The 25,771-nt window shown below is 39.7% G+C and overlaps 1 protein-coding gene across 9 annotated transcripts in view; it reads left to right on the top strand.

Annotated features, from left to right (window-relative positions):
* Positions 1-14,747: 14,747 nt before the first annotated feature.
* The window catches only part of UCHL3 (ubiquitin C-terminal hydrolase L3), a 92,244-nt gene continuing 81,220 nt past the window's right edge, over positions 14,748-25,771 (top strand). For 2 of the 9 annotated variants that reach the window (XM_069066802.1, XM_069066810.1), the window contains exons 1-2: positions 14,768-14,994; positions 15,099-15,110. In XM_069066802.1, coding sequence (XP_068922903.1) covers positions 14,953-14,994; positions 15,099-15,110 — 54 coding nt within the window. In that variant the 5' untranslated portion in view covers positions 14,768-14,952. Of the gene's footprint in view, positions 14,995-15,098; positions 15,111-25,771 lie in introns of all 9 variants that reach the window. The other 7 variants (XM_069066804.1, XM_069066805.1, XM_069066803.1 and 4 more) reach the window with 7 other exon arrangements.

Genomic DNA, 25,771 nt, shown 5'->3' on the forward strand with positions numbered 1-25,771 from the left:
TTTTTTTTCCCCTCAGCAAAATCACAGTGTAAGGGAAGTAGTGAACACTTGTCATGTCCGAGTAAAAGAAAAAGACTTAGGTGTCTTTCTCCCAGTAAAAAGAAGAAGAGGAGGCATTAACCCCTCCCACCCTTCCTTTTCTTTGAGTTCCATACTTGAACTCTTCCTCCTCTGGGAAAAGAAGTTTGGTTCCACGCATGCGCAAATTGGAGAGCGCTAGCGTGAAAACTTGCCCAGATGTAGGTTTTTAGCTGACGCTGGCTGAGCTTTAGCTGCGCTGGTCCGAGAGGGGGGCCCTATTTCCACGGGTCATCTGTTCTTACATCCTATGACCCATGCCTTGTTCCATGACGTTCAGACCCCATCGTTGGGAAAGAAGTAGCCAGAATATTTGAGGATTGGAAAGCTTTCTAAGGAATGGCATCAGAAATGGAATTTTTTTTTTTTGAGGGGGGAAGGTAGAGCAATTGGGATTAAGTGACTTGCCCAAGGTCACATGCTAGTAATGTTAAGTGTCTGAGGCCGGATTTGAACTCAGGTCCTCCTGACTCCAGGGCCGGTGCTCTCTTCACTTCGACAACTAGCTGCACCGATGTTTTCTTTTTTTAAACAAAAACAATCTTTCCATAAATTCTGTTGCTGCCAAAAACTTGTTCTGCAACATGGATACTGATACTTGTATCAGTGTGGAAAAATCCATTGTAAGAACTGTGGTTCAAACCCAAGACTCTCCTCACTTGATGGGGAAAACCAGCACAAAGGGGGAGAAAAGGCTGCTGCTTAGAGAGGGCAAATAAGTCAAGTAATCGCCTAAAAGTCTTTGGCTTCGTTTGTTTTTGGTTTGCTTTATGTCCTTCAACAAGCATAGATGGACATTCCCAGTCTTGGTGGCATCCTTGTGAATGCAGGACGTCAGAGGCTCCTGGGTCCGTTATCGGGAACAGTCAGCAGAGGAGGCATTTACTGCTTTGCAGAGGGTGATCGCTGAGCCTCAGCTCTAAGATGATTGCCTAGAATCCTTTGAAGGTGCCTGAGCCATTCATGGAGTTCCTGACCTTGATGACCATGGCAAGCTAGCCAGGGATAGTGGCACCCAGCCCCACGATATCAGTGTAGAGTTAAGCTCCCTGCCGAGGCAACATCTGCAGTGCTCATACATAGCCGAAGAAGGCAGTGGCAAAGCAGGCCTACAGCAACACTTTGCAGGGGGGACCAGAGTCAGGACTGGGCATAGGTGTGCATGCTCACCCCAACATAGGAGCCATTGCTCAACTCAAATGGGGATAAGGCCAGACTCTAACAGTGGCAGCCTGATATCCTCCCATAGGATGGCATAGTGGCAGTTGTTTTCCTCTGGTGCAGGAAGGGTAGTAGTTGGGGGGAATAACAAATCAAGCCTAGAGGGGCAAGTGGGGATAAATGCAAGTACCAGTAACAGTGACTGGCAGACAGAGATATGGGCTCTGCTCTCTGATGGCAGCCTAGTGACCAAAGAGAGGGCACTGGTATGAACATCCACAAAAAGCCCTATTATGTCCTGTTCCTTATTATAATCTAGAACTGATTGGCCCCTCCAAGTTTCTGCCAGCACAACACTCAGTGATTTTCATAATTCTTCCCTTAGGAGGGCTTAAAGAACCAAGGGATGGAATTATTGGAAATGTCTTGCTTTTTGGCAATGAGAAGGAGGTGAAAGTGTCTAAGTCCCATAGAAAAAGGGTGAAAATCTCTCAGAGGTCTCTAAAACAACTAAAATTTCATATTCTCACACATTCCCAGGCCCCTTCAATCAGTTATTACATTATTTGCTTTTTCTGTTTCATTATATTTCTCATTTCCTCCTGTAGTGCTTTCTATATGAGGCTTTTTGAATATTGGAGGCCAGAGTCAGACAGTCCAGGCACTGTGTTAAGTGCTGGAGATACAAAGAGGCAAAAGATGGCCTCTGCCTTCAAGGAGCTTACAATCTAATAGGGGAGACATAAAGCAAACAAATATGTACAGACAAGCTATATATAGAATGAATAGGAAATAATTAAAATAGGAAAAGCTCTAGAATTAAGAGGAGTTAGGAAGATGGGATTTTTATGGGGACTTGAAGGAAATCAGGAAAGTCAGGAGGTGGAAATGAGGGATAACATTCCAGGTATGGGAAACGTCCAGAAAAAATTCCAGAGCTGAAAGTGTATCTTGTTAATGGAACATCTGGGGTTGGGGAGGGGAGGAGGAGAAATGTCACTGGATTCAAGAGCCCATGGTGGGGGGTAAGGTGTAAGATGGAAAGGTGGGGTAGGGGTGGGGAGATAGTTTATGAAGGACTTTGAATGCCAAAGGACTTTATATTTGATCCTGGAGGTGATAAGTTACTGGAATTTATGAGATGGTTTGGGGGGGACTGTGTGACATGGTTGGACCTGTGCTTTAGGAAGATCACTTTGCCAGCTAAAGAGGATGGATTGGAGTGAGGTTTGAAGAAGGCACCCCTGCCCCAGCAGGCTACAGTAATATTACAGATTAAGGGGATGAGGGCTGGCAGTGGCAGAGGAAATAAGGGGGAGTATCCAAGAAATATTGCAAAGATGAAATTGATAAGCCTTGGCAAGATTGGATATGAAGGGTGACAGATAGTGGGGAGTTGATAATGACACCTAAGTTGTAGACTTGAGAGGATGATGTTGCCTTCAACAGTAACAGGGAAGTTAGGTGGGGAAAGGGTTGATGAGTAACAACTCTAGAGTCAATTAAGTGGTAGAAGGTCCTCTATAACAGTGTACCAAACTCAAATAGAAACAGGTCCGTCAGGCTGCATATAGACTTAGAAAACAACAAATTGACATAGTCTATGTTGTGTTTTTATTAATTTTGTTAAACATTTCCCAATTGCACTTTAATCTGGTTCTGGGCAGCATTGAGGGCTGTATCTTCCTCCACTCTAGAAGATCATAAAAACCTTATCACTAAGGGGTGGAGAGTGGTGGGAGTAATGACCTAACCATTTCACCGATAGAAGTTAGGCCAAATTTTCCTTAAAAGGTATTGAAGCCATCCCTGAGACTTGATTGGCTCAGGAGACAAAAGGCTTGGACTGTTTGACCTTAACTTCCAGATCACCTGAATACAAAGTAGCTCCAAGTTGCTCCAGGTGCTCTCTGATGCTTGGCTGGTGGAAAATGAGGAGGTGGGAGGTAATTCAAGCAAGGGAGCTTTGCTTTTCTGAATCACTGGAAACAATCTTCTCCTGGTATGGTGAAGTTAATTCTCCTGTTAACTGTTAAATGATTTCAACTGTCCCATTTTGTCCCAGTATTGAACCTAAACTACAGGAGACTGACTTGAATCAGGTCCATCCTTAAACACTTCTCAAAAATTTTCAGCAGCTGATGCAAAGTGAAGTGAGCAGAACCAGGAGAACATTGTACAAAGCATTAGCAACATTGTTCAATGATCAACTATAATTGATTTAGCTCTCCTCAGCAATACAGTGATCCAAGACAAGTCAAAAAGACTCCTGATGGAAAATGCTATCCACATCTAGAGAAAGAACTGATGGAGTCTGAATACAGATCGAAGCATAGTATTTTCACTTTATTTTTTGTGTGTTTTTTTCCTTTTGTTCTGTTTCTTCTTTCACAACATGACTAATAGGCATATATGTTTTACATGATGGCACATATATTGCTTACTGTCTTAGGGAGGAAAGAGGGAGGTAGAAAATTTGCAACTCAAAATTTTATATAAAGATTACTTCATAAACAATGAAGTAATATTAACTTTTTTTTTTTTTTACAAAAACTCCCACAACTTCAGCAGCTCCCCTTTGCTTCTACATCACTCACAGATTCCTTTGGCTTTTAAAGACTTCATATACTGGCTCCAACTTTCCTTTCCAACATTAGTTCACATTACTCCCCTTCACATATTCTACATTCCAGCCAAACTAGACTATTAGCTATTCCTGGAACTTCACATCCTCTCTCCTGCATCTCCCTCTTCATCTCTGCTTTTAGGAATTATTATTTTCCTTCAAAGCTCAGGTCAGATATCTCTCAGGCCCAAATGCAGATGTTACTGTCAGCCATGGGACAAAGTTCCCTGGGACAAGGGAGCTTTGCTTTGCTGAATCACTGGAAGCATCCTTAATATATAGCCTTTTGCAATGGTGAAGTAATCCTCCTTTTGTTAATTGTTGAATGACCTACATCTGTCTCAATCATTCTGGGGTCTGCAGCTCTTTTGACATTTTGAAGGTCACAAGGTAATAACCTAGCCAATTCCATCTCTGGATACTCAATTGTCTTTTCTTGGGAGATCCTGTGTTCATCCTACACACATCTGTCTCTACTCCCAGCTGGAATTTTTTGTCTCCTTAATCTAGTCTGTCTGGTAACATGGTCAGTTGGGAAGAAGATGGAAGGAGGCACATTCTTCTCCCTCTAAAATTAATTCCCTCTCAGGGGCCTTGAATCAGCTGCCAGAATGAGTTCTCTTCTCACTTGATTGATATTGTTGTTTTTATATATAGCCCAAGAATCATGATCTTAAGTCAATCTGCAACTATTTTCTATATGGCATCATCAGTCTTTATTTAATGACCCAAAGCCCTATGACCCTTTCAAACTGATTAAGGACATACCTAGTTAATTTTTTATTGATTCAATTGAGATGACTGGGACTTCTGTCATTAATTGATTTTGTCTAGACACAAATTGGCTTCATATTATTAATATACATGCATTTATTAGCAAGAGGCAAGTATATACAACCCAGCCATATTTATACAACTTTCTATCTCTGGACACTTTCCCTAACTCCTTTAAGAAATTGTACTTGAATTAAGTTTCAGCAGTTAAAAAAAAAACACAAACCCTTACCTGTAATAAAGGGCAGAGTCTTGAATGATTATCTTTTTATTTGCTTTTCAAAAATAAAAATAAATAAATAAAATGACACCTATGGCAGGTGAAAAGAGTATATTCATATATATTTTTATATTAATATACACATTTTATAGTTTCTATAAAACTTTACAGGGACTTTTTTTTTTTTTTTTGCTTTTTGGAGGGGGGAAGGTAGGGCAATTGGGGTTAAGTGACTTGTCCGAGGTCACACAGCTAGGTTTTTGTGTATGTATGTGTGTGTGTGTGTGTTAAGTATCTGAGGCTCGATTTACAGGGACTTTTTCAATGCTGCTGAAATATTGAATGCCTTGCACATGAATTTTTCCATTCTTCCTTATTAGCTGTACTTTCTCAAGATAAAACCTTTTTTTTTTTTTAAATGTTTGTATCTGGGCCTGTTTTATGACCAAAGCTTGCTCAGTTTGGCATTACTAAAGCAGACAGAGAAATTTTGCTAAGATGTTAATTATGTAAACAAACTTTATTTTATGTAGTACCTGCTTAGACCTGCCCTCCTTCTCCCCCCCCCCCCCTCCAATTTGGAATTCACAGGTTTTCTAGTTGGGTTGCCCTAGAGGCATGACTAATCACAAGATAGGGACTTTCCAAAAACTATAGCTAATGAGCCCCTACCAGTGATCTTACATTTAATAGTCAGGAGAGAGCATTAGCTCAAAGCAAAGTGTAATGCCAAGCAAAGGCAACTTCCAAGGTTCAAAATATCAGCATAGTAGCATTTTATTCAGTGACAAATTAAGAACAGAGAAAATGAAAATACAGCATAATTCAAAATACAGCATTCACCAAGTGTAATTCAATAATTTCCAAGTACTACTCCACCCCTGGAAAGTACATTCATTTAGTCAATCACAAAGATCCTGTTCTCAAATGGAGATTAGTTTCCAATCATAAACAAAGTACATATAGTCACAGAGCATAAAAAAGTCAAAAGTTTCCCACCCCTGGATCACAACTGAATTACAATTGTCATCAGTTAAAGCCAAGCACCTTCTCAAAAGAGGCAGTAGAGAACACAAAGGCCATCTACCACTAAGTTACAACAAGGTTAAGATATCACAGCATTTAATACCCAAAGAGAGGTCTTTTCTTCATCTTGACCCAATGCAAGGTCTCAGCAATCTCTCTTCCTGGGAGACAATGCTTAACAAGGCCACAAGATACATTGCCAGTGTCATCATTAATTCATTCTCTGTCTGCAGAACAGTCCTAGGACACCTGAAAACATTAGCAAGACCCTCTTCCAGGATTTCTGTAAACATACAACAAGAAAATCCTTCTTCAGGGCTTCTGAACCAACAGCAAGGTTCCGGGACCTCTGAAACAACAGCACTGTCCTTCACCAGCAGACGAATCTGGCAAAACAACATCAAAACAGACAGACAGACAAAATACCAGCATCACAGCCATGTCTCCTCAGTCCTTGGCAGCTCTGGGTGGCATCTCTCAAAAGTCCTGGGCAGCTCAAACTAGCCCTCAGCAATCCTCTCTCTCTCTGCCTCCACAATGCTGCTTCCAAAAATTCTTCAGCCTCTTCCTCTGCTTGTGCCTCTCTAAATGCATGGAACCAGCTCCTCCCAGTTCAGCCCTCTCTTTTCACATCAACAAGTCCATCCCACAAGTGGGATTCATGAGCTCTGGGTTTTAACACCAACCCAAAAACCAAGCCAATACAGGGGGATCTTTAAATTCCATTACTATTACACAAAGACATTTGCTAAGATGATATAGTGAGAACAACAGGTAAAAAAGATTTCCTTCATAAACCTGAGTAGGCATACTCTCCTACAAATTTACACAGCATCAGAACACATGTGGTTAAGGCCTCTTGTACTGCAGCATCTTGATCTTCTTTCTCACCTTGTAGAGTTATTTCTATACAGTGTTTGGTGTTTCTACTGGACAGGGTTGATATACCAACCTCCCTGGAACTGTTCTTTTTATGGCTGCTCTATTTTTTCTCAAGCTAATTCTCTTTCTCCCATTCTCTTGCTGTGATCCCACTCGATCTGCTTCCCCAGGGTACCTCTTACTCTACCACTTCTCTCAGACTCACCAACTTTTCCAGTTTCAATTCTCTTATTTGATCCTCATTGCAACTACCAGTCATTGTAGTGGTCACATTCCACGTACCTGTCCTCACCTGCTACCCAAAATTATATTCCTTGAAACAGTTTCCTGACCTGAATACTGTTCCTTTCTATGTCTGTGTCTCTATAGAGAGTGGGTGTCTCTGCTTCCTACTGGATGTGTCTCAAATTCTCTAGAAACTGGTAGACTCTCATACTCTCTGGTGGTTTCCATGACTTGGCAAGCTTAACTTTTTAAAGGCCTCTAGGTAAGTACGTAGTCTTTGTCAATTGCTTACTGCTTTTCCAAAATAGTACATAGATGTATTTCACAAGTTGTTAGCATAATAATACCCCGTTATTTCTGTTATCTACCCCTTACATTTGGTGATTACATCAACTGGAGAAAATCTTGGGTTTGAATTGCTGTTCTGTCACTCATTACTGGGTAACAGTGGGCAATTGCCTTGACATTTTTGGCCCTGAGTTTCTTCATCTGTAAAATTTGGTGATTGGACTACAGGATGGGTCCCTTCAAACTACAGATCTTTGATCCTACTGTACTATACCATACTGCCCTTTTGGATCCTCAAGGAAGTATAGACACAACAATGTTTGTTGGTTCAGGTGGAAATTCTAATCAAAATTACTGTCCCTCCTCCCCCCAAATTCTCTGGGAATTGCCCTGACTCTGGAATGGCCAGACTTTAACTGACAAACTAATTCTCTTATCTCAAGGGAGTCAAACATGTGGTGTGGGTTGCATTTGGCCTACAACAATCTCCATGGAGCCAGAAACAGATTAAAATGTAATTTGAAAATATTTAACAAAATAAATAAAAATATAATAAAAGAGATAATATCACATTTTAAAACTAAGTCAATAGGTGTCCCACAGAGATTGTTATATTCTGATTAGTGGCCCTGTTTCTATTAGAGTTTAACACTATTGGTATAAGCCACAGAAGGGAGAGCATAGGTGGTGGCAAGCAGGTGGGGTGGCCACTGCAATGATTGATATTTTCACCAGGGATCAACAGAAGCATGTAAACAGGGGAAATTGGTGAGTCTGAGAAAAGTGGAAGAGTAAGAGATACCCAAAGGAAGTAGCCCCAGTGGGAGTATAAGAGGAGAATGGGAAAGCAGAGACTTTGGAGAGCTATTTACCATGGAAATGGAAGGGGTTATGCAGTCATGAAGGTGCCAGTGTAGAATTCTGGGGCCTTAAAACATGTCTGGGTAGATTTTGTCTTTGCTAAATTCCTATAAAGAGGCAGATCCCAAACTGCTGATTCCTTATTCCCTTTTTCTCCCTCTCTCTTTTGGAAAGAAGCATACTCCCCCTTCCCTAAATCTTTATCTTTTAATATTTTGTTGTTTGCTCTGTTTCCCTTTACTTGTTTTTTTTAAAAAGTAGAATAAGTGTGTTTATTAATCCATGTGTTTCATCATTCAAATGCAACTGAGAAAGACAATGAGGGAAAGGGAATACCACCAGACATGATACATGTTTGATGGAATTCTAATAAAGCTGCCCCCAGCCCCGATATTCCAACTTCATTATGGGCCCAGCCCCACTGAACAGTAGCCCCACTGTACCTATCTGTCCCTCCCTCCCCCCACCCCCCCAATGTCCTAACTTCTTCATATATGCCTCACTGTTCACTGCAACAACACATGTCTCCCTGAAATCTTAGTTCCCACAGAAACAGCAGGTGTGTCCATGTGATGGGAACCCAGCTACTGCCTCTACCTGGTCACTGCCCCCAGACTCATTCCCACAGAAACAGGTGTGTTCTTGTATTCAATTACAATCACATCATCCAACTAGCCCAAGACCGGACCACAATACCTAACTATCTGTGTTAACCAGACAGGACCACAATAGTTAGGCAGTTGGATGGCAGCATGACCAGCATGTTTAACCACGGAACCATAGATGGGACCCCCTCCTCCATTACCTAATCCCCTAACAAACTCCTCCTGCCTTTTTAATATTAATGATATTTCTCTATTCTATGTAAATTTCTGTTATGTAATTGTATCTTTACCCTATAAAAATCCATCTTGTTTTCTCTAAAGTTGCTGGTTCCTCTTGGAACTTAGCCCACTTCATGAGAGGTATATATCTCAATAAATGCCTATACTTGGATTAGAGGCAGTCTGACTGAATTCTTTGAGATGGTTTTACCATAACACATCATAAAACTGCAACAGTTTTTGGGTGGGCAAAGCCCCTACCTCAATAATTTTTGGTGTTCCTGGGTTTAAACTGCAACGTGTTCACCAGGACAACTTTTCCTGACTAGGGGCTCAGAGCTAATATATATGAAAGAACTGTTCATTCAGTTTTACCTGGAGTAATTACCCTGGAGTAATGAGAGAAAACTAATCCAGATATTTCTTTTTTTTTTTTTTTAAAGCAATTGGGGTTAAGTAACTTGCTCCAGGTTACACGGCCAGTTATTTCTGGGTGTGGTGCTAAGTATCTGAGCCCAGATTTGATCCCCAGGTCATCCTGACCCTGGGGCCAGTGCTCTTACTCACTGAGCCATCTGACCACCCCTATCCAAATATTTCTAGACAAACAAGTCAGTAGTTTTGTTTGGAGGAGAGTTTGTGATAAACTGGGGCTGTTATGAGAGGTGAGACACTTTTTTGTTAGCTTCTCCTCAGCCAGCTTAAAAAGGAAAACCAAGCCATGCCTGAGAGACTGAGCCAAGAGAGAGGCTACAGAGGGAGTGACTGTGAAGGGATAGCACCATACACAGTAAGGAGAAGTGACAACCACTGCTTCTAGCATAGCATAGCAACGTACTATTCATGGCTAGACTATGGTCACTTTGATTCCCAAATCAAAGTTTGGTCTCTGACCCCTTGTAGTAGCAACCATACTAGCATATAGGGTGGGCTGCTAGCACAAGTTCTTTGATCTGCTTTTCTAAAGAAAAGACAGCTATAAAGGGGTTAATGATCTTACTTTAGTTAACAGACAGATAAGTACAGATAAGTAGAAAGAAGTGAATATCCAGGAAAGAATCCAATAGACAGGGCTCCAACTGTCTAAACAGAGAAATAGATATGTAATCACTAGACCAGGGAGTGCTCACATCTGGGTTCTCAAAGTCAGGGGAAGCCTTAACAATGGCTCCTCTGGCCAAATCACAAAGAAACATTTTTCCCGTGAGTGAGTCCCAAAGTAAAATACCAACCTCCCAGTATAGAAATAATTTTCAACTAATAGGCTCAGAGCCTGAAGGCATCACAACCCACATGACTCAGTGCCTAATTGGCTCATTAACAAAAGGTGTGAAAGGCTTCCTGCAAGCAAGCCTCCCAGTAAGCAAGTTTCCCCCTAAGCAAGCTTCTCTTTAGACAATATAAATCTCTTGAATCACCTGATAGGCTCTGTGGGGAACTTTGTGGGGAAGGTAGACTGACAGGCTTGATTAACTGTCCTCTGATCCTCCCCCATGAGCTACAACATTAAAGCACCATTCTAGGCCTTGGGGTTACCAAGATAAAAATGAACAGTTCTTTCCCTCAAGGACCTTACAGTCAAGTCATGTTAATTAGCATTTATTAAGTGCCTATTATGTGTTCTGAGTGCTTTGCTAACTGCTTCAAATACAAAGAAAGGAAAAAAAAAACCAAAACCCAGTCTCTGATGTCAAAAGTTTACAGTCTAAGAGAAGAGACAACATGGAAACAACTATTTACAAACAAGATATATTCAGGAAAGATTGGAGGTAATCTTAGGGGCACAGCACTAGAATTGAGAGGAATGTTGAAAAACTTATTGAAGAAGGTGAGATTTTAGTTGGGTCCTGAAGTAAGCGAAGGCAGGAGGCAGAAGTGAGGGTAGAGAGAATTACAGGCATGGAGTACAGTCAGTGAGAAGACACAGCTGGGTGGTGAGCATTGTGTGTGAGGAATAGCAAGGGGGCCAGTGTTGCTAGATCATAGAATGTGTTTCAGGGAGTAAGGTATAAGAAGACTAGAAAGGTGTGTGTTTGGGGGAGGGTGGAGAGGGTAAGTTATGAAAGACTTTGAATGCCAAAGAGAGGATTTTATATTTGATTCTGAAGGTAATAAGGAGACAATGAAGTTTATTGAATAAGGAGCTGAAGCGGTTGGACCTGTGCTTTAGGAAGATCATTTTGACAGCTGAGTGGAACAAGGGTGTCAAACATATCAGACATTGGACTTCGTGATGCCCACAACACTCCCAAGAGAAGCTAAACCAGATGAAGATGTAATTGGGAAATATATAACAAAGTAAATACTATACAATAAAACACAGATAATGTTAATATGTGGTTTTTTAAGTAAATATGCACCAGCAGAGGGATTCTTATGTAGGGTTTAGTGGAGGGGGGAGTTTCTATTTCAGTTTGACATCACTGGAATCAGAATGGAATAGAGTAGGGAGAGATTAGTGACAGAGGGACCAACCTGAAGGCTATTGCCAATATTCTAGATATGAGTTGATGAAGGCCTGTACCAGGTTAGTTGCTTTGTTAGAGGATAAAAGGGGGACACATATAAGACATACTTTGTAGGTAGCATTGACAGAACTTGGGAATTGTTTGGATATGGGGGGGTAAGAAACAGTGAGGACCTGAGGATGATGCCTAGGTTTTGAGCCTGGGTGACTGAAAGGAGGATGGAACCCTCGACAGTAATAGGAAATTTAGGAAGAGGGAGGAAAAATAATAAGTCAGTTTTGGATATGTTGAGTATAAGATATTTGAGATATCTAATAGGCAATTGGTGATATGACTCTAGAGCTCAGGAGAGAGGATAGGGCAGGATAAATCATTCTGAGAATCAACCCCATGATGATAGGTGAATTCATGGAAGATGATGGGATCACCAATGAAAAAAGTATAGAAGGAGAAGACAAAAGGGCCCAGGTCAGAGTCTTGGGGTACCCTCATGGTTAGTGGGAATGACTTAGATGAAGCTTCAGAAAAGGAGACTGAGCAGTCAGACAGGTAGGTAGATAACTAGTAGTGGCATCCTAAAAATCTAAAGAGAAGGTCATATAAAAGAGGGTGACAGAGTTTCAAAGAATGGTCAAAGATGAGAACTGAGAAAAGGCACTTGGAATGGGCATTTAAAAAATCACTAGTAACTTTGGAGAAAGCAGTTTCAGTTGAGTGCTGATGTGCCACTGTACGTCAAGCTACCAAGAGTTAAGAAGAAAGTGAGAGGAGAAGTGGAGGCACCCCTTGTAGATGGCCTTCTCAAGGAGTTTAGCCATGAAAAGCAAGAAAGATACTGGACAATAGCTATCAGAGATAGAGGGATCAAATTAGGCTTTTTTGAGGATGGAGGACACATCTGTATGCTTGAGGCAGTAGAGAAGTAACCAGCAGATATACAGAGTTTGAAGATGAGTTAGAGTGAGGGTGATAAAGGGGGCCATCTGTTGGAGAAGATAGTATGGACTCCATCAATCAATATTCATTAAGTACTTAAAGGCTTTGATCACTTGTGCATGTACAGGATTTGCCTTCGCTAGAACAGCCATTTTTTCATTTGATACAGGATTAAAGGAGGAAAAAATGGAGGGAAGCATCTGAATCATGTGATGTCACATGAAGAATAGAGAGCTCTAGGTCAACTCTTTCATTAAAATATGTCAGGGTTCTTAGCCGAAAAGGTTAGAGGGAGGGTGAGCCATGGAAGATTTGAAGAAGCATGAAAAGATTTGGGAAATGTGTTAAGGTAGGTGGGATAGTGGGTCAATTAGAGAAGTGGAAAAGGATTGCCTAGTTTCGATCAGGGCCCAGTTGATAATATGTAGTATAAATTTATAGTGGACCTACTAGTCAGCATGGTTTCATGATTTTTGCTAGCTTCATTCATTTGCATATGAATAGTAGTGAAGGGAATGGATAGTGGGAGTAATACAAAACTGGGCTTTGATAGGGCAACATTGTTGATAGGAAAAAGGGGCAAGAGACTGAAAAGATCAGGATTGCATAGAGTTCAACAGGTTTACCAGGGGTCAAGATAGGGAAGGAGGTAAGCACAGCTAATACAGGATAAGGATGTGGAAAAGAACTAAAGGGGGAGTAGGCATCTTAGAGTGGAAACAGAAAAGTATTAGAGATTGCAAAGCAAAGGAGAGGTGGAATGACAACACATTATGCTCTGATAAGGGAATTCCAGAATTTATGAACTCTTGTGAGTGATGGCATGATCCAGACCAGTTCTGCGTGTAGCTGAGGTGGGGTCAAGGAGTAGGTTATGGATAATGAGTAAATTGAGGAACTGGTAGATTAGGGTGTTTGAAGGATTAACAATATGTATACTGAAATCCTTTAGTGTTGGGGAGAAAAGAAAGACTGTGAGGGAGGCACTGAATTCATTGAGGAAGGAAGTAGAGAGTCCTGGAGGTCAGTAAATATCACTTCCAGATTCTTGTTTGGGTAATAATTGTGTTTTCAATGACCCTCAAAGGAGGAGAGGTTATTGAGTGATAATGGTAGAGGGAGATTCTGGAAATGGTAATTGACTGGTTGGGAGGGGGAATGGTGAGGGAGAGAAACACCTCTATTGAGGTGGAGAGGGTTGATATCCCTGTCCTAGAGAGGGAAGATTAAAAAAAAAAGTCATTAGAATGATCATTAGAATCTGCTAGCAATAAACCAACAAAGTTGCCTTCTTGTTTCTGCATTTTTCTACAATTCCTGAAAAGAAACTGCCACTTTCTATCAAGGCATTTTCTTAGACAAGTTATAATTGGTTACATTCCATTTTATATCAATTACATTAGATCCTGATCTCATCATTCATAAATTCTCCCATAAGGGTGAGTTACTTCCACAGACAATCTCAATTAGTTTTATGCTTATTTAATCTCAGAGAATGGCATTTTTCTGGCTTTGTTTCCAATTTGGCGTTGCAAGAGTGTGTTAACATATCCTGGATGCACTCAGTGCCCTCTCTCTAATGCACAGGTTACAGATTTATGGGGAGAAAAATATCCCCTATTCTCCTGTCTTCTCAGGGTCAAGTTACTTTGTAGAAGGTCATTTGAGGTGATGCAGCAGATTGGTTTTAGGCAGGATTGGAACCTTATTGAGAAGAGCCAGTGGAGGAGCTTTTGAATTCATCGAGGAGTAGCAACGTTTTAGCCATTCTTTGTTAGATGACTTACTCTTAACTTATGTTCCTCTCCTTGATCCCTAGATTTTTCCTTAGCACTAAAGCCTGTGTCTGTCTTTTTTTTTCCTTTGAGGGTTTTTGGTATAAAGCAAGCTACCAAAGGGGGTTAGGTGTTAGGAGGCACCCCCTTTGTCAGTCGTTCCGATTCTCCAGGAAAAAATACACACTATAATGTCGGGACAGTCCTGAAACTTCAGTGCTCCTAAACACTACTTGTAATAAACAAGGGCTATTACACCCTGCCCAAGGTCCACAGGAGGAGAGGAAGATGTCACAGAGGAACGAGCGCCCCCTAGTGTCTATAGCTTATTCCTGCAAGCTGACTAGCTCCTTCTACAGTCAGAGGAGGCGGCGCGCGCCCCCTACCGCCTCGGAACCGCAGCAAGAATAGAAAAGAAGAGGGAGCCCAAGACCACGCGGCGCCGGGAAGGCGCGTGCGTAGAGAAGGCTCGCTCGGCCTGTGGACTCGGGAGAGTCCAAGTACCATAAGCTAGAGGGGAGTGAGCGGCGGATTCAGGGTTACTTTTCCCCATTCCTACGCTTGGACTTTTCCTTGCTGACTTCGTTGCAGTTGGAGACGATACTCAGACCGGGAAGCAGAGCAGGGAATCAAGAGTGGGGGCGACAGGCTTGCACAGCTCAGGCTTGTTCCTCCATTTTCCCCTCCCCACTACGGGGGAGGATTGGGCTGTCCCCGGGTCAGGAGGCGCGGGGGCGGAAGCCGCGAGGCTGCTGTGGCTGTCAGAGCCCGAGCCGGGAGACTGAGCTGAAACCTAAGCGAGCCGGCCATGGAGAGTCACCGCTGGCTGCCTCTGGAGGCCAATCCCGAGGTGAGCGGCGGGCTGGCGGGGCTGGACGGGTCGGTTCGGGCGGAGGTGGCCTGGAAGCCCGAGCAATGGATCCCTGAACCACGTTTTCTCTTTTTCCGTTTCAGGTCACCAACCAGGTGAGTGAGTTGCAGCCGGGGAGCCTCGAGTGCTTCGTCCCGCGCCCGCTCGGCCTCCGGCTTGCTCCACGCCTCCCCCCAATGGTCGGGACTTCGTTCCGCCGAGGCCTCCGGCGGCCGGTAGTCTCCCCGAAGGCTCCTCTTTGCAGCCTCTCCCGCCCCTCTCCTTGATCTTGGCAGTGACCGGGCCCCTGCATTCATCCCCCGGCCTCGGCCTCTCGTCCGCGATAGCCTGCGTTCTCTCGTGCACTCCCCTGCTATGATCCCCCTCTCTCGGTCCCTCTGCCCACATTACCTCCATCATTTCCTTTAAATGCATTTCTTGGGCGAGGGGGGAATGAGTTTTCTGCTCTTCAGGTGCAAGCCTGTAAACTCACCTCCTGAGTCACCTCCAGCACGGTGAAATCACCTTCCCCCATCATCTTCCCTCATCGACTCACCTTGTCTTCTCCGCCCCATTTTTCTCCTCCCAAATGTCTAAATTGGTAAATTTAGCTTTTGCACCTTCTTACTAAACCTTAATTGATCCTTGGAGACTGCCCCACCCCCTTTCTTACTGATTCCAGGGATGAGAACTTGGGGCTGTGAAATCAGCATGGAGTAGGGAGGTGCATGGGAAAGTGAGAAGCAAAGGCTGTGCTGGGCTCCTGGAAGAGGCGTCGGGAAGTGTTTTTGGCCTTTGACCCTCTACTGGACTGTTGGGAGCGGCAATTTTATTTCAAAATCATTTTTTAAACGACTCAACTCCATGGTTTTAAGCGAAATGAACAACAATATTAAACACAATGGTGTCATTTGAAACCTCACATCTTTATTTGTGAATGTTACCAAATACTTGAATTTTAAGTTGTCCATTTTCATGCAACTTAACTTTTTTTTCCTGATTTCAAATAGCTGAAGTATGGAGAAATTTTATTTCCTTAGAAATTATATATAAAAATGTTCAGAATATATTTTGTAAAATATTCTCACCAAGTGATTTCCTTTCAAAACCACTGTTTAAAAGAACTTCAGTGGGTGGATTTTTAAAAAACACATTTCTTTTCCTGAAGGCATTTAGATGTCGTTTCTAGGAAAACGACAAGAAAAAGTTTTGTAATTATGTTCTGAATCTCCACAGTATCAAGCAAATGACTTTTTACTTCAAACCTATTCTAATCCAGCATTCCATAGCTATTGAAGTTTCTAGAGATAGATACTACAAAGCTATAGTTTTGTGTCTTTTTTATGACAAGACTAGAATATGGAAATAACTTAATTTATAAATTATGGCAAGAATCATTCCTTGACATTACTGATTTTAACATGCTACTCAAGACCAAATGTGAAACTAGTCATGAAGCTTCTTACTAATTAGGTATGATTATAAAATTTCTGAATAGTTTTATGTCATATAGTTAACACTGGACTTTGTTCCAATCTTAATTATAAAATGTTGTGATTCTGTAGTAAGGTTATAACTTTGGGAAAATAAACCTGGTGGGAAAGGATGTGTGGTTGAATAAATATCAGACTGGGAATCCTGATAGTGGCCTACTTTGTCCCAAATTCCACTGTTGGGTGAATGTGCTTCTAGTTCAGAAAAATAGTTCTAGTAGTGGTCAATTTTTTCCAGAATTATTGGTGAACATTTCTTTAATCTATACTTGAAAATGTTGGAACTCCTGTTTTTGAACAACTGGTAATTGTATTTGTATTGATAAGATCTGTTGGTCTTAGGTGTGCTACATACGACTATAGACTCTTAATACACCTGGTATACTTTCAAATAAAAATAGGGACTCTATTCCTCACAAAATATTTTTATGACCTAGATAAAAAATCCTCAGTTTTTTAACCATCTTTATATAATGTTTTTTGGCCCATCACAATCCAAGTCACTCCCTAATGGAAATCCTCCAATTTTTTAATGTCGTTTAATGAGTGTTCAGAACTGACCTTATTTATATTTATTCTTATGTATTCTGTGATCCAGTAAAACTGACCTCTGTGCTGTTTCTTGCTCCAGACTGTAGGCATTTTCGTGGACTGCCCCCTCACCATCTCTGCCTTGCTTCATTGGCTTTCTTCAAGTCTCAACTCAAGTTTTGCCTTCTACAAGAAGGCTTTCCCAGTCCATAGTAATCTTAGTGCCTTCCCTCCGAAATTATCTCTAATTATCTTATATATACCTTATCTGTACGTTGATGTTTGTATGCATTCTCCACTATTAGACTGTAAACTCCTTGAGAGCATAGACTGGTTTGTTTTTTGTTTTGGTCTTTATGTCTCCAGGGTTTGGAATGGTGCCTGGAACTTAGTAGGTGTTTAATAAATGCTTGTTGATTTGATCATAATATTCCAGATGTACCATGGCCAATGCAGAGTTAAGGTCAACTTTTATTTATCTTGCCCAGGACGGAAATTTTCTATTAATGCAACATTATGTTTTGTTCTGTTTTGAACACTTTACCTTGTCTACTTTATGATCCACCTGAATACTAGGTCTTTTTCATATAAACTATCTTTGTCAGTTTTTCTCCTTTTATGTTTGTATACTTAATTTGAAAAATGTAAATGTGGGACTTTGTCATTATTAGTTTAACACTATTTTTCCTCTTAGAACTTTTGAATCTGTTTTTTTTTTAATTTAGTTTATTAGCTATTTCCTTTGCTTCATGTTGGCCTGAGATTTATAGAGCATGCTGTTTGTTGCTTTATCTGAGATTTTGATAAAAATATTTGAGAGAATTAGACTAAAGGCTGGAATTTGTGGTATGCTAGATATTTCTTTCCAGATGGACATCAGTCATTCGACTCTCTTTGTGCATATTGTTCAGTTGCTACAAATCAACCTGTTACATTCTCATTCAGCTCCCCTGTCACCTTGTCCTCACAGATCATCCTAAACAGATTTTGTTAAATGTCTTGTTGAAGTCTATGCACAGTTTGTCAACATTTGTCTTGTCTGGTTTTTTTCATACCTCCAAGATTTCCAATTATAGTTTAAAAAATAATCATGTCTTCAAGTTTTCTCCAAATTCTGTGTTGCAACTACTGTAGGTCTTGAGACTTAGATTAATTTAATATTCTTTTGTTTTCTCTTCTCCCATGTAAAATTCCTCAAGTGTTATTTTTGACTCTCCCATTCCTCACTTCTCATATCCAGTCAGTTCCCAAGTCCTGTTATTCTACCTCCATAATTTCTCTAGATTGTTGCCATCTTTGTGTGGTGTAATATAAAAACCTGATAAATCATCTCCCTTTCTTTAGTATTTCCTACCTATCCATTCTGTACACTTACAAAATTAATTTCCTTATGATCAGATATGAACATATCACTCATGCTTGTTGCCTCCTAAGTACAGGAAAAATTTTAGCCTAGCATGCAAAGCCTGAAACACTCTGGCATCTCCCTACTTTTTTTAACCCTATTTCTTATTTTTCCCTTCTATACATAAATCATTTCAAACAAGCTAGACTACTATCTGCCCCTTACATATTCCAATGCTTTCCTCTCCTTTTTTAAAAGTTAAATTTATGTAACCTTGAGCAAGTTACTTAATCCTAATTGTTTAAAAAAAATAAATAAAAGTTAAATTTAGAAGAATAATTGCTAACATTTATATAGTGCCTACTTTTTTATCAGTCACTGTGCCAAGTACATTACAGTAATATCATTTGATGCTCACAACAACCCTGGGAAGTAGATGCTATTATTATCCCCATTTTACAGATGAGAAAACTGAGGCGAACAGTTAAGTGACTTATCCAGGGGTTATATAGCCAGTAAGTGTCTAAGGCTGGATTTGAACTTGCCTGACTTCAGACCCTGCACTCTACCCATTGTGCCACTTGGCTTCCAAAACTCTTATAGCAAGTATGCATAATCAAAGAAAACAAATTCCTTCAAAATATATCTCATCCTTTACCCTGAGTTTGTTCAGAGGTGAGTAGCATACTTCATTATCCATTGTTGATGATGAAATTGTTGGTCATTGTGTTGATTAGTGTTCTTGTCTTTTCATAGTTTGGCTTTACAGAGTTGTTGTTTTTAATATAAATTGTTCTTCTGGTTCTGCTGCAGGGTTTTGTTTTTTTTTTTCTGAATTGTCTCTTTCATCATTTCCTTTGGCACAGTAGTGTTCCATTATATCTACCATAATTTGTCCAGCCATTCCCCTATTGATGGATATACATCTTTAGTTTCCGGTTCTTTGCCATCAAAAAGAAATTAGCTGCTATAAATATTTTTGTATATATTGATCCTTTTTTTTAATCTTTATTTGATCCCTTTCTTTTATAACATTGGGTCAAAGGGTATGCATAGTTTAGTGAATTTTGGGTCATAATACTAGATTGCTTTCTGGAATGGTTTCTGATTTTTTTCTCCCATGCCATTTCCTTTGTCTGGAATACCCTTCCCCATCTTTGCCTTTTGACATTCTGCCCATATATCTATCATATGCTGTTTCTTTTTTTTCCCCCCTTTTTGGAGGGGAATTGGGGTTAAGTGACTTGCCCAAGGTCACAAGGCTAGTTTTTGTGTTAAGTGTCTGAGGCTGGATTTGAACTAAGACTCCAGGGCCGGTGCTGTACTCACTGAGCCCCCTAGCAGCGCCCCCAAATGCTATTTCTTTGACTAAGCCTTTCTGATTGCTTAATCAGAAATAATCTTTATTGTTTTTTCATCTTACTTAGTACCTCTTATATTCTGCACAGTACTGTTTACCTATGTATTTTATTCTCTTGCTACTAAATTATGAACTAGAGCAGGGATCATGTGTTAATTATCTTAACCTTTCTTCTAGTGCATAACAAAGTGTTTGGCATGTAATAAATCATATTGAGTGAATTCTACAAAAATTAGTTTAGAATAGCTAGGAATCTTTTTACTAATCTTTGGCTTTAAAGCCTTCTTCATCTTTTTTACCCTTTCTATTTTAAAGATTGGAGAGGTGGAATTGTTCTTGATCCCAGGGACATGACCCAGTACAGAGAGACCTTAATCTTGGAGGCCAGTCAGCCCTAAAGCTACCACGTAATGACTTATTGAAAGTCACCATTTGATATGTGCTGCTGCTTTTTTTCTTCCTAATTAAGTGCTCAAAGCCGAACTTGGAAGGGGAAGATACTTTTTCTTAATTTAACTGCTAAACCAGATAGAAGAGATACAGATCCTGCAGATCCAGTGTAGTAGATGCCTCGAAGAGCAGTGCAGAGTCAGAGTAATTTACACAAGATAATATCCAGAAGAAAAGGACAGCAACATGGCTTGGCAGTGTATGCAAAGATGCACAGATTTTGCATAACAATGTGAAGTAGAGGTCTTGGCACAAGGGAAGCAAATTCTGCATGATAGGTAACTGACTACAATTTGCAACTAGGAGGTCACCTCTTAGTCATAAGGAAAAGATTAGATATAAAGCGTGATCAATAAGATAAAATCTTATATGAAAATTCTTGAGAGAAAATTGCTAGAGAATATTCAAGTGAGGTTGTAAAAGATAAAACAAGTGATATTGTGGAAATAATGTTACAGATCACACAGATGAGTTCTGGGAAGAAAACAGCTGGCACAGATGTGCTATAGTAGTGATGGGGGGGAGGGAGGCTGAAACTATCTGTTCATCTGTATATTGGAGTGCTCTTATTGCTAAAAACCGTAATTTGTTCAGCCAGCTGAGAAATTAACTTGTCTTGACTATGGTTTCTTCTATGTTCTGACAAATCACAAAGGGAAATGCTATTCTGGACGTGATTCCAAACTAGTTGATAAAATAAAAGTGATTAAAAAGCTGGGTAGGAAGTGAAAATTCCATTTTAAAGTTCCCTGTTTAAAAAAAACACCACCACCATAGGCTGGCACCTATCCTAGACTTGGGAGGCTGAGTAGCAGAGTTCAGAGAAAGGATAGAGAAAGTTCAGAGAAAGATTGCATACTATAAGATTCTATAAGGTAAGTTGACTGAAGAGGAATGGGATGTGCTGAGGAAGGAAATTCTTACTAATAACAAACGATTGAGAAAGAAAAGGACAACCTGTCTAAAGAAACTATTAGGGATGTATAAAGAACATAGAACAACTCTTAAAATTGATGTACAGACAGTGGAAAGGAGGATAGGTAACTGGGACTGAATACAAAAGAAGTGACAGAAGAAACAGGCTCAGAATTATCCTGAGGATTATATTAAAAATGCTGAGGTCATTAAAAAGTGGTCTTTTTAAGTTATGTTGAAAAAGGAAAGTTATGTTGTCTGGAATTGATCGATTGAGGATAATGGCAGAAAGAATCCAGTATTACTCAACTATTTTGCTTCTCTTTTTACCTAGAACAGTGCCCTTCATAAAACAAAAATGGTTAACAATAAATTTAAACTTCAGATAAATGAGGTGATAGAGCACCATATGGCTTTCATTGATTTTTAAGTCATCAAGCCTGAATGGACTGTGCATATGAGGAGATTGAAAGAAATTGTATGTACGTACCAATGCTGAGCTGTTGTTGATGTTTAAGAAATGAAGAGATTAAGAGATTGTACTAATGGAGAAAGGTAAATGCCATCCCAATATTCAGAAAAGGGGAAAAAGGATTCTTAAAACTGTAGAATTGATTCCTGTTAAAACTTTAGAAGGGATTATTAAAAAGATGGTTTATGGACCCTTGGAAAGGGAAGCTATGATCACTTATGAGCCAGCATAGTTTAATTAAAGAACAAGTTATACTAGACTGACTCTTCTTGTCTTTTTGACAGTGTTGCTAGACTGGTAGACCAGGGAAATTCCATAGACATAGTATAATTGGATTTCAGGAAGACATTTAATGGTCTCATGATATTCTTGTGGACAAAATAGAGAAAGGTAGAATGAATATTATGTTTAGGTGATTTCTGTATTGAATGACTAGATCCAATGGATTGATGTCAGTATTTATGAGGTCTCTAGTACTCTAATTTTTATTCTTGTCTTCTGTCATTTTTCTTAATGATTTTGATGAAGGCGTAATTTGAATTTTTTAGATTTGTAGACTGTAGGAAGCTGGGAGCAAGAGCTAATCTTTTGAATAACAGAATTGGAATTTAGAAAGATCTCAACAGGTTGCAATAAAAGAATGCATCTAACAAGATAATTTTTAATAGGGATGAATACCTACCTTTGTATTCAGAAAATCAACTGCATGCTCAATTTTTTGATCTGCTCTATATTTTATTGATGTGTGTGTTTAGAGATATAAATTTTTCCCTAAGTACTCCTTTGGCTGCATCCCATAAATTTTGGTATGTTGGCATTTTGGTATGTTGTTTCATTGTTGTCATTATCTTTGATGAAATTATTGATTATGATTATTGATATTATATTGATGATTATTATTTGATGAATTCATTGATTCTATCATTATTTAGGATTAGATTATTTAGTTTCCAGTTAATTTTTAATCTGTACTTCCACAGCCATTTATTGAACTTAAAATTGCATTATGATAGGTGTATTTAATGAGAGCGAGGTTCAAGTATTGCCTTCTCCACATTTTCTCCTCCATTGTCAAAATTCTTCTTTGTACTTCTTTTATGTGAGATAATTTTCACCATTCTTCCTCTCCCTTCCCCTTTCTATTACATACCTCTTTCTTGCCCATCCATTGGTTTGTTGGCTTTTTTTTAAGATCATTGCAACATAATCAACTCATTCCCATGCCTATATCTGTGTAGAATCCTTCTGACTGCCCTAATCAAAATTCTTAGGAAATTACATGTCTCGTCTTTCCACATAGGGATGTAAACAGCTTAACCTTATTGATTCTCTTATGATTTCTCTTTCATGTTTACCCTTTTATATATCTCTTGAGCCTTATATTTTAAAGTCACATTTTCTTTTCATCTCCTGATCTTTTTATCAGGAATACTTGAAAATCCTCTGTTTCATTGAATATCCATTTTTTCCCCACTCAATTTTGTTGGGTAGGTTATTCTTCGATGTAATTCTAGCTCCTTTGCCTTCTAGAAAATCATATTCCAAGCCCTCTATTCCTTTAACTTGGTAACTGTGAAATCTTGTGTGATCCTGACCTACTTCACAATATTTAAATTTTTTTTTTTTTATGGCTGCTTGAAGTATTTTCTTTTTGATCTGAGAGCTCTGGAATCTGGCTATAATATTCCTGAGAGTTTTCATTTTGGAATCTCCTTCAGGCGTTGATCCATGAATTCTTTCAGTTTCTATTTTACCCTCTGGTTCTAGAGGATATTGGGGCTGTTTTCCTGGATAATTTGTTGAAATATGATATCTAGACTTCTCTTTGATCATGGCTTTTAGGTAGTCCAGTAATTCTTAAATTATCTCTCCTCAGTCTGTTTTCCAGGTCTGTCATTTTTCCTATGAAATATTTCACATTGTCTATGACATTTCAAATTTTCTTCTTATATTTTCATTTCTTAAATTTTGTTTTACAATTTTTTTATGTCTCATGGAATCATTAGCTTACACTTGTCCAGTTCTAATTATTAAAGAATTATTTTCTTCAGTGAACTTTTGTACTTCTTTTCCCATTTGGCCAATATTGCTTTTTAAGGTGTTATTTTCTTCAGTATTTTTCTGTGCCCCCCTTTTTTATTAAGCTGTTAATTTCATGTATTTCCCTCCATTGTTATTTTTCTCTTTCTCTTTACTTCCTACTCCTTCTTTATATAGGAGAAAAACATCAAATAGGAGTGTGCTCAGCACCACCACTCTGTACTTGATACAGTTTCTACTCTCCAGCCCTTCTTCTTTGTCCCTAATCAAAGACCACACCAAAAATTCTTACCCCTTTTTTCTTTCCTTTTAAACTCCTCTTCATATACCCTGTTCTGAATTTAGGGTTTTTATTTTGGTTGTGATGAATCCCTCCTTAGGGCAATCCTCTGTCTCAATCCCCCTTCCCCCGCTCTCCCTCTATTTTTCTATTTCCCTTTTGAGTTAAATGTATTTCTATACCAAACTCTGTGTGTGTGTGTGTGTGTGTGTGTGTGTGTGTGTGTGTGTGTGTGTGTTCATTCTAGATGAAAGTAAGATTCATGGAAGCCTGACCCTCCACTGACTCATCCCTCCTCCTTCTATTTGCATTTCACAATTATGTAAGATAAATTACCCCACCTTTTCTTCCTAGTGTATCTTCTCTCTATTTCTTTTCCTTTGTTCTTTTAAGATCACCAAAAACAAAGCAAACCCACTCCCAGACCCTCTGTCTTTTGACTCTCTATAATATAATTTTTTTAGGGAATGCTTATATGACACCCCCCCCCTTTCCTATTAGAATGCAAATACTTTGTCCTTTAAAGTCTTTTGTGCTTGGGCTCTGACTCTTAAGATTTTAAAATAATGAAAGTATTTTTTTTTGTTGTTGTTTTGGTAATAACTTTTAGATCATCCAGTGAGTCTTAAATACTCTCTCCTTGATTTATTTTACTGGTCAATTTTTTCTTTCTTCAGTGGTTAGCTTTTATTGTCTTCTATTTTTTTCAGTCTTTTGACTTTGTTTTAATATTTCTTGTTTCATATAGTCATTAATTTCTGTTGGTTGTTTTAACTCTTGCATCATTTCTTCTAGGAATTCAGTTATCTTGGGGACAAGCTTTGTTTTTCTTTGAGGTTTTGCTTGTAGGTATTTTGGAATGAGTCTTTTTACCAGTTTGTGTCTTGGGCATCTCCGGTATCATTACAACCCTTTATATTTTTTCATTTACTCATTATTTCAGTGTTCCACTCTGGGCAGCTTGGTGTTGCTGGTCTAGCTGAGAGTTCTGGTAGCTGTCTGCCATACTGGCCCTTCTGACAGCCTCCATCCCTTTTCCTTTTCCCTTTCCCGTCTACCTCACTCCCCATGTTGAACTGGGTGAACCTGAGTTTGGGGATCTGGATGCTGAGTCCATGCTCCCAGCCCCTCTGTGAGACCTCGCCCTAGTTGCTAGAATGAGCTAAGGGCACAGTCCAAAATCAGCTTCATGCTGCTGGCCTAGCTTGTCATTCTGGGCATTGAACTTTATTCTGGTCTCCTCTGATCCCAGCTGTTGGTATGGGTCTGGAACTGGGTCTGAGTAGTTTTGGCCATCCCTGCACCGCTAGCCTAGCACTTGTAATCTGAGCACCTATTTTCAGTAGTCCCTTGCCCTGCTCTTTTTGCCTTTAGGTTAAATTTGCGATCTTGGACTGGAAAAGTGACCCACGTGCCCCTTCTATTTCCCAATTATAACTTAGTCTAGTGGTGTTCTTTGATTGTTAAGTTTATTTATCAAGGGTGCATTTCAGTGTGACAGTTCATTTTAACAAATTTCATTGTCAGAGGCAGAAATACTAAAGGAATCATATGAATTTCCTTCCCATTGTACACAGCAAGGAAACAGTTCTTTCTTTCCAGGTAAGCTATTGCCCTGTCTCTCTAGCCTGCTGTGGTTAGATGATCTTCCCCTTTTAGTGAAATAGAAGCAAAGCGCAGCTGACTCATTTGACAGGACCCTTCTTACTATCTGGACCCTAGGATTCCCAGAAGTTCAGCCCTCTCTTTAGCTAGGCCAGAGTCCTTACTGTGTCTGAGGTAATCACTACTAATCCAAAATTCAGAAGACTGGATCTCTTTCCCAAACTCCCTGACTTTGTTAAAAGGGCATTTCTTCCCAGAAGATTTCATAGAGATTTACTGCTATTCA

The sequence above is a fragment of the Petaurus breviceps genome, unplaced genomic scaffold, assembly GCF_028583685.1.
Source record: "Petaurus breviceps papuanus isolate PSGF00001 unplaced genomic scaffold, PetGlider_PUasm1.0 90730, whole genome shotgun sequence".
Taxonomy (NCBI): Eukaryota; Metazoa; Chordata; class Mammalia; order Diprotodontia; family Petauridae; genus Petaurus; species Petaurus breviceps.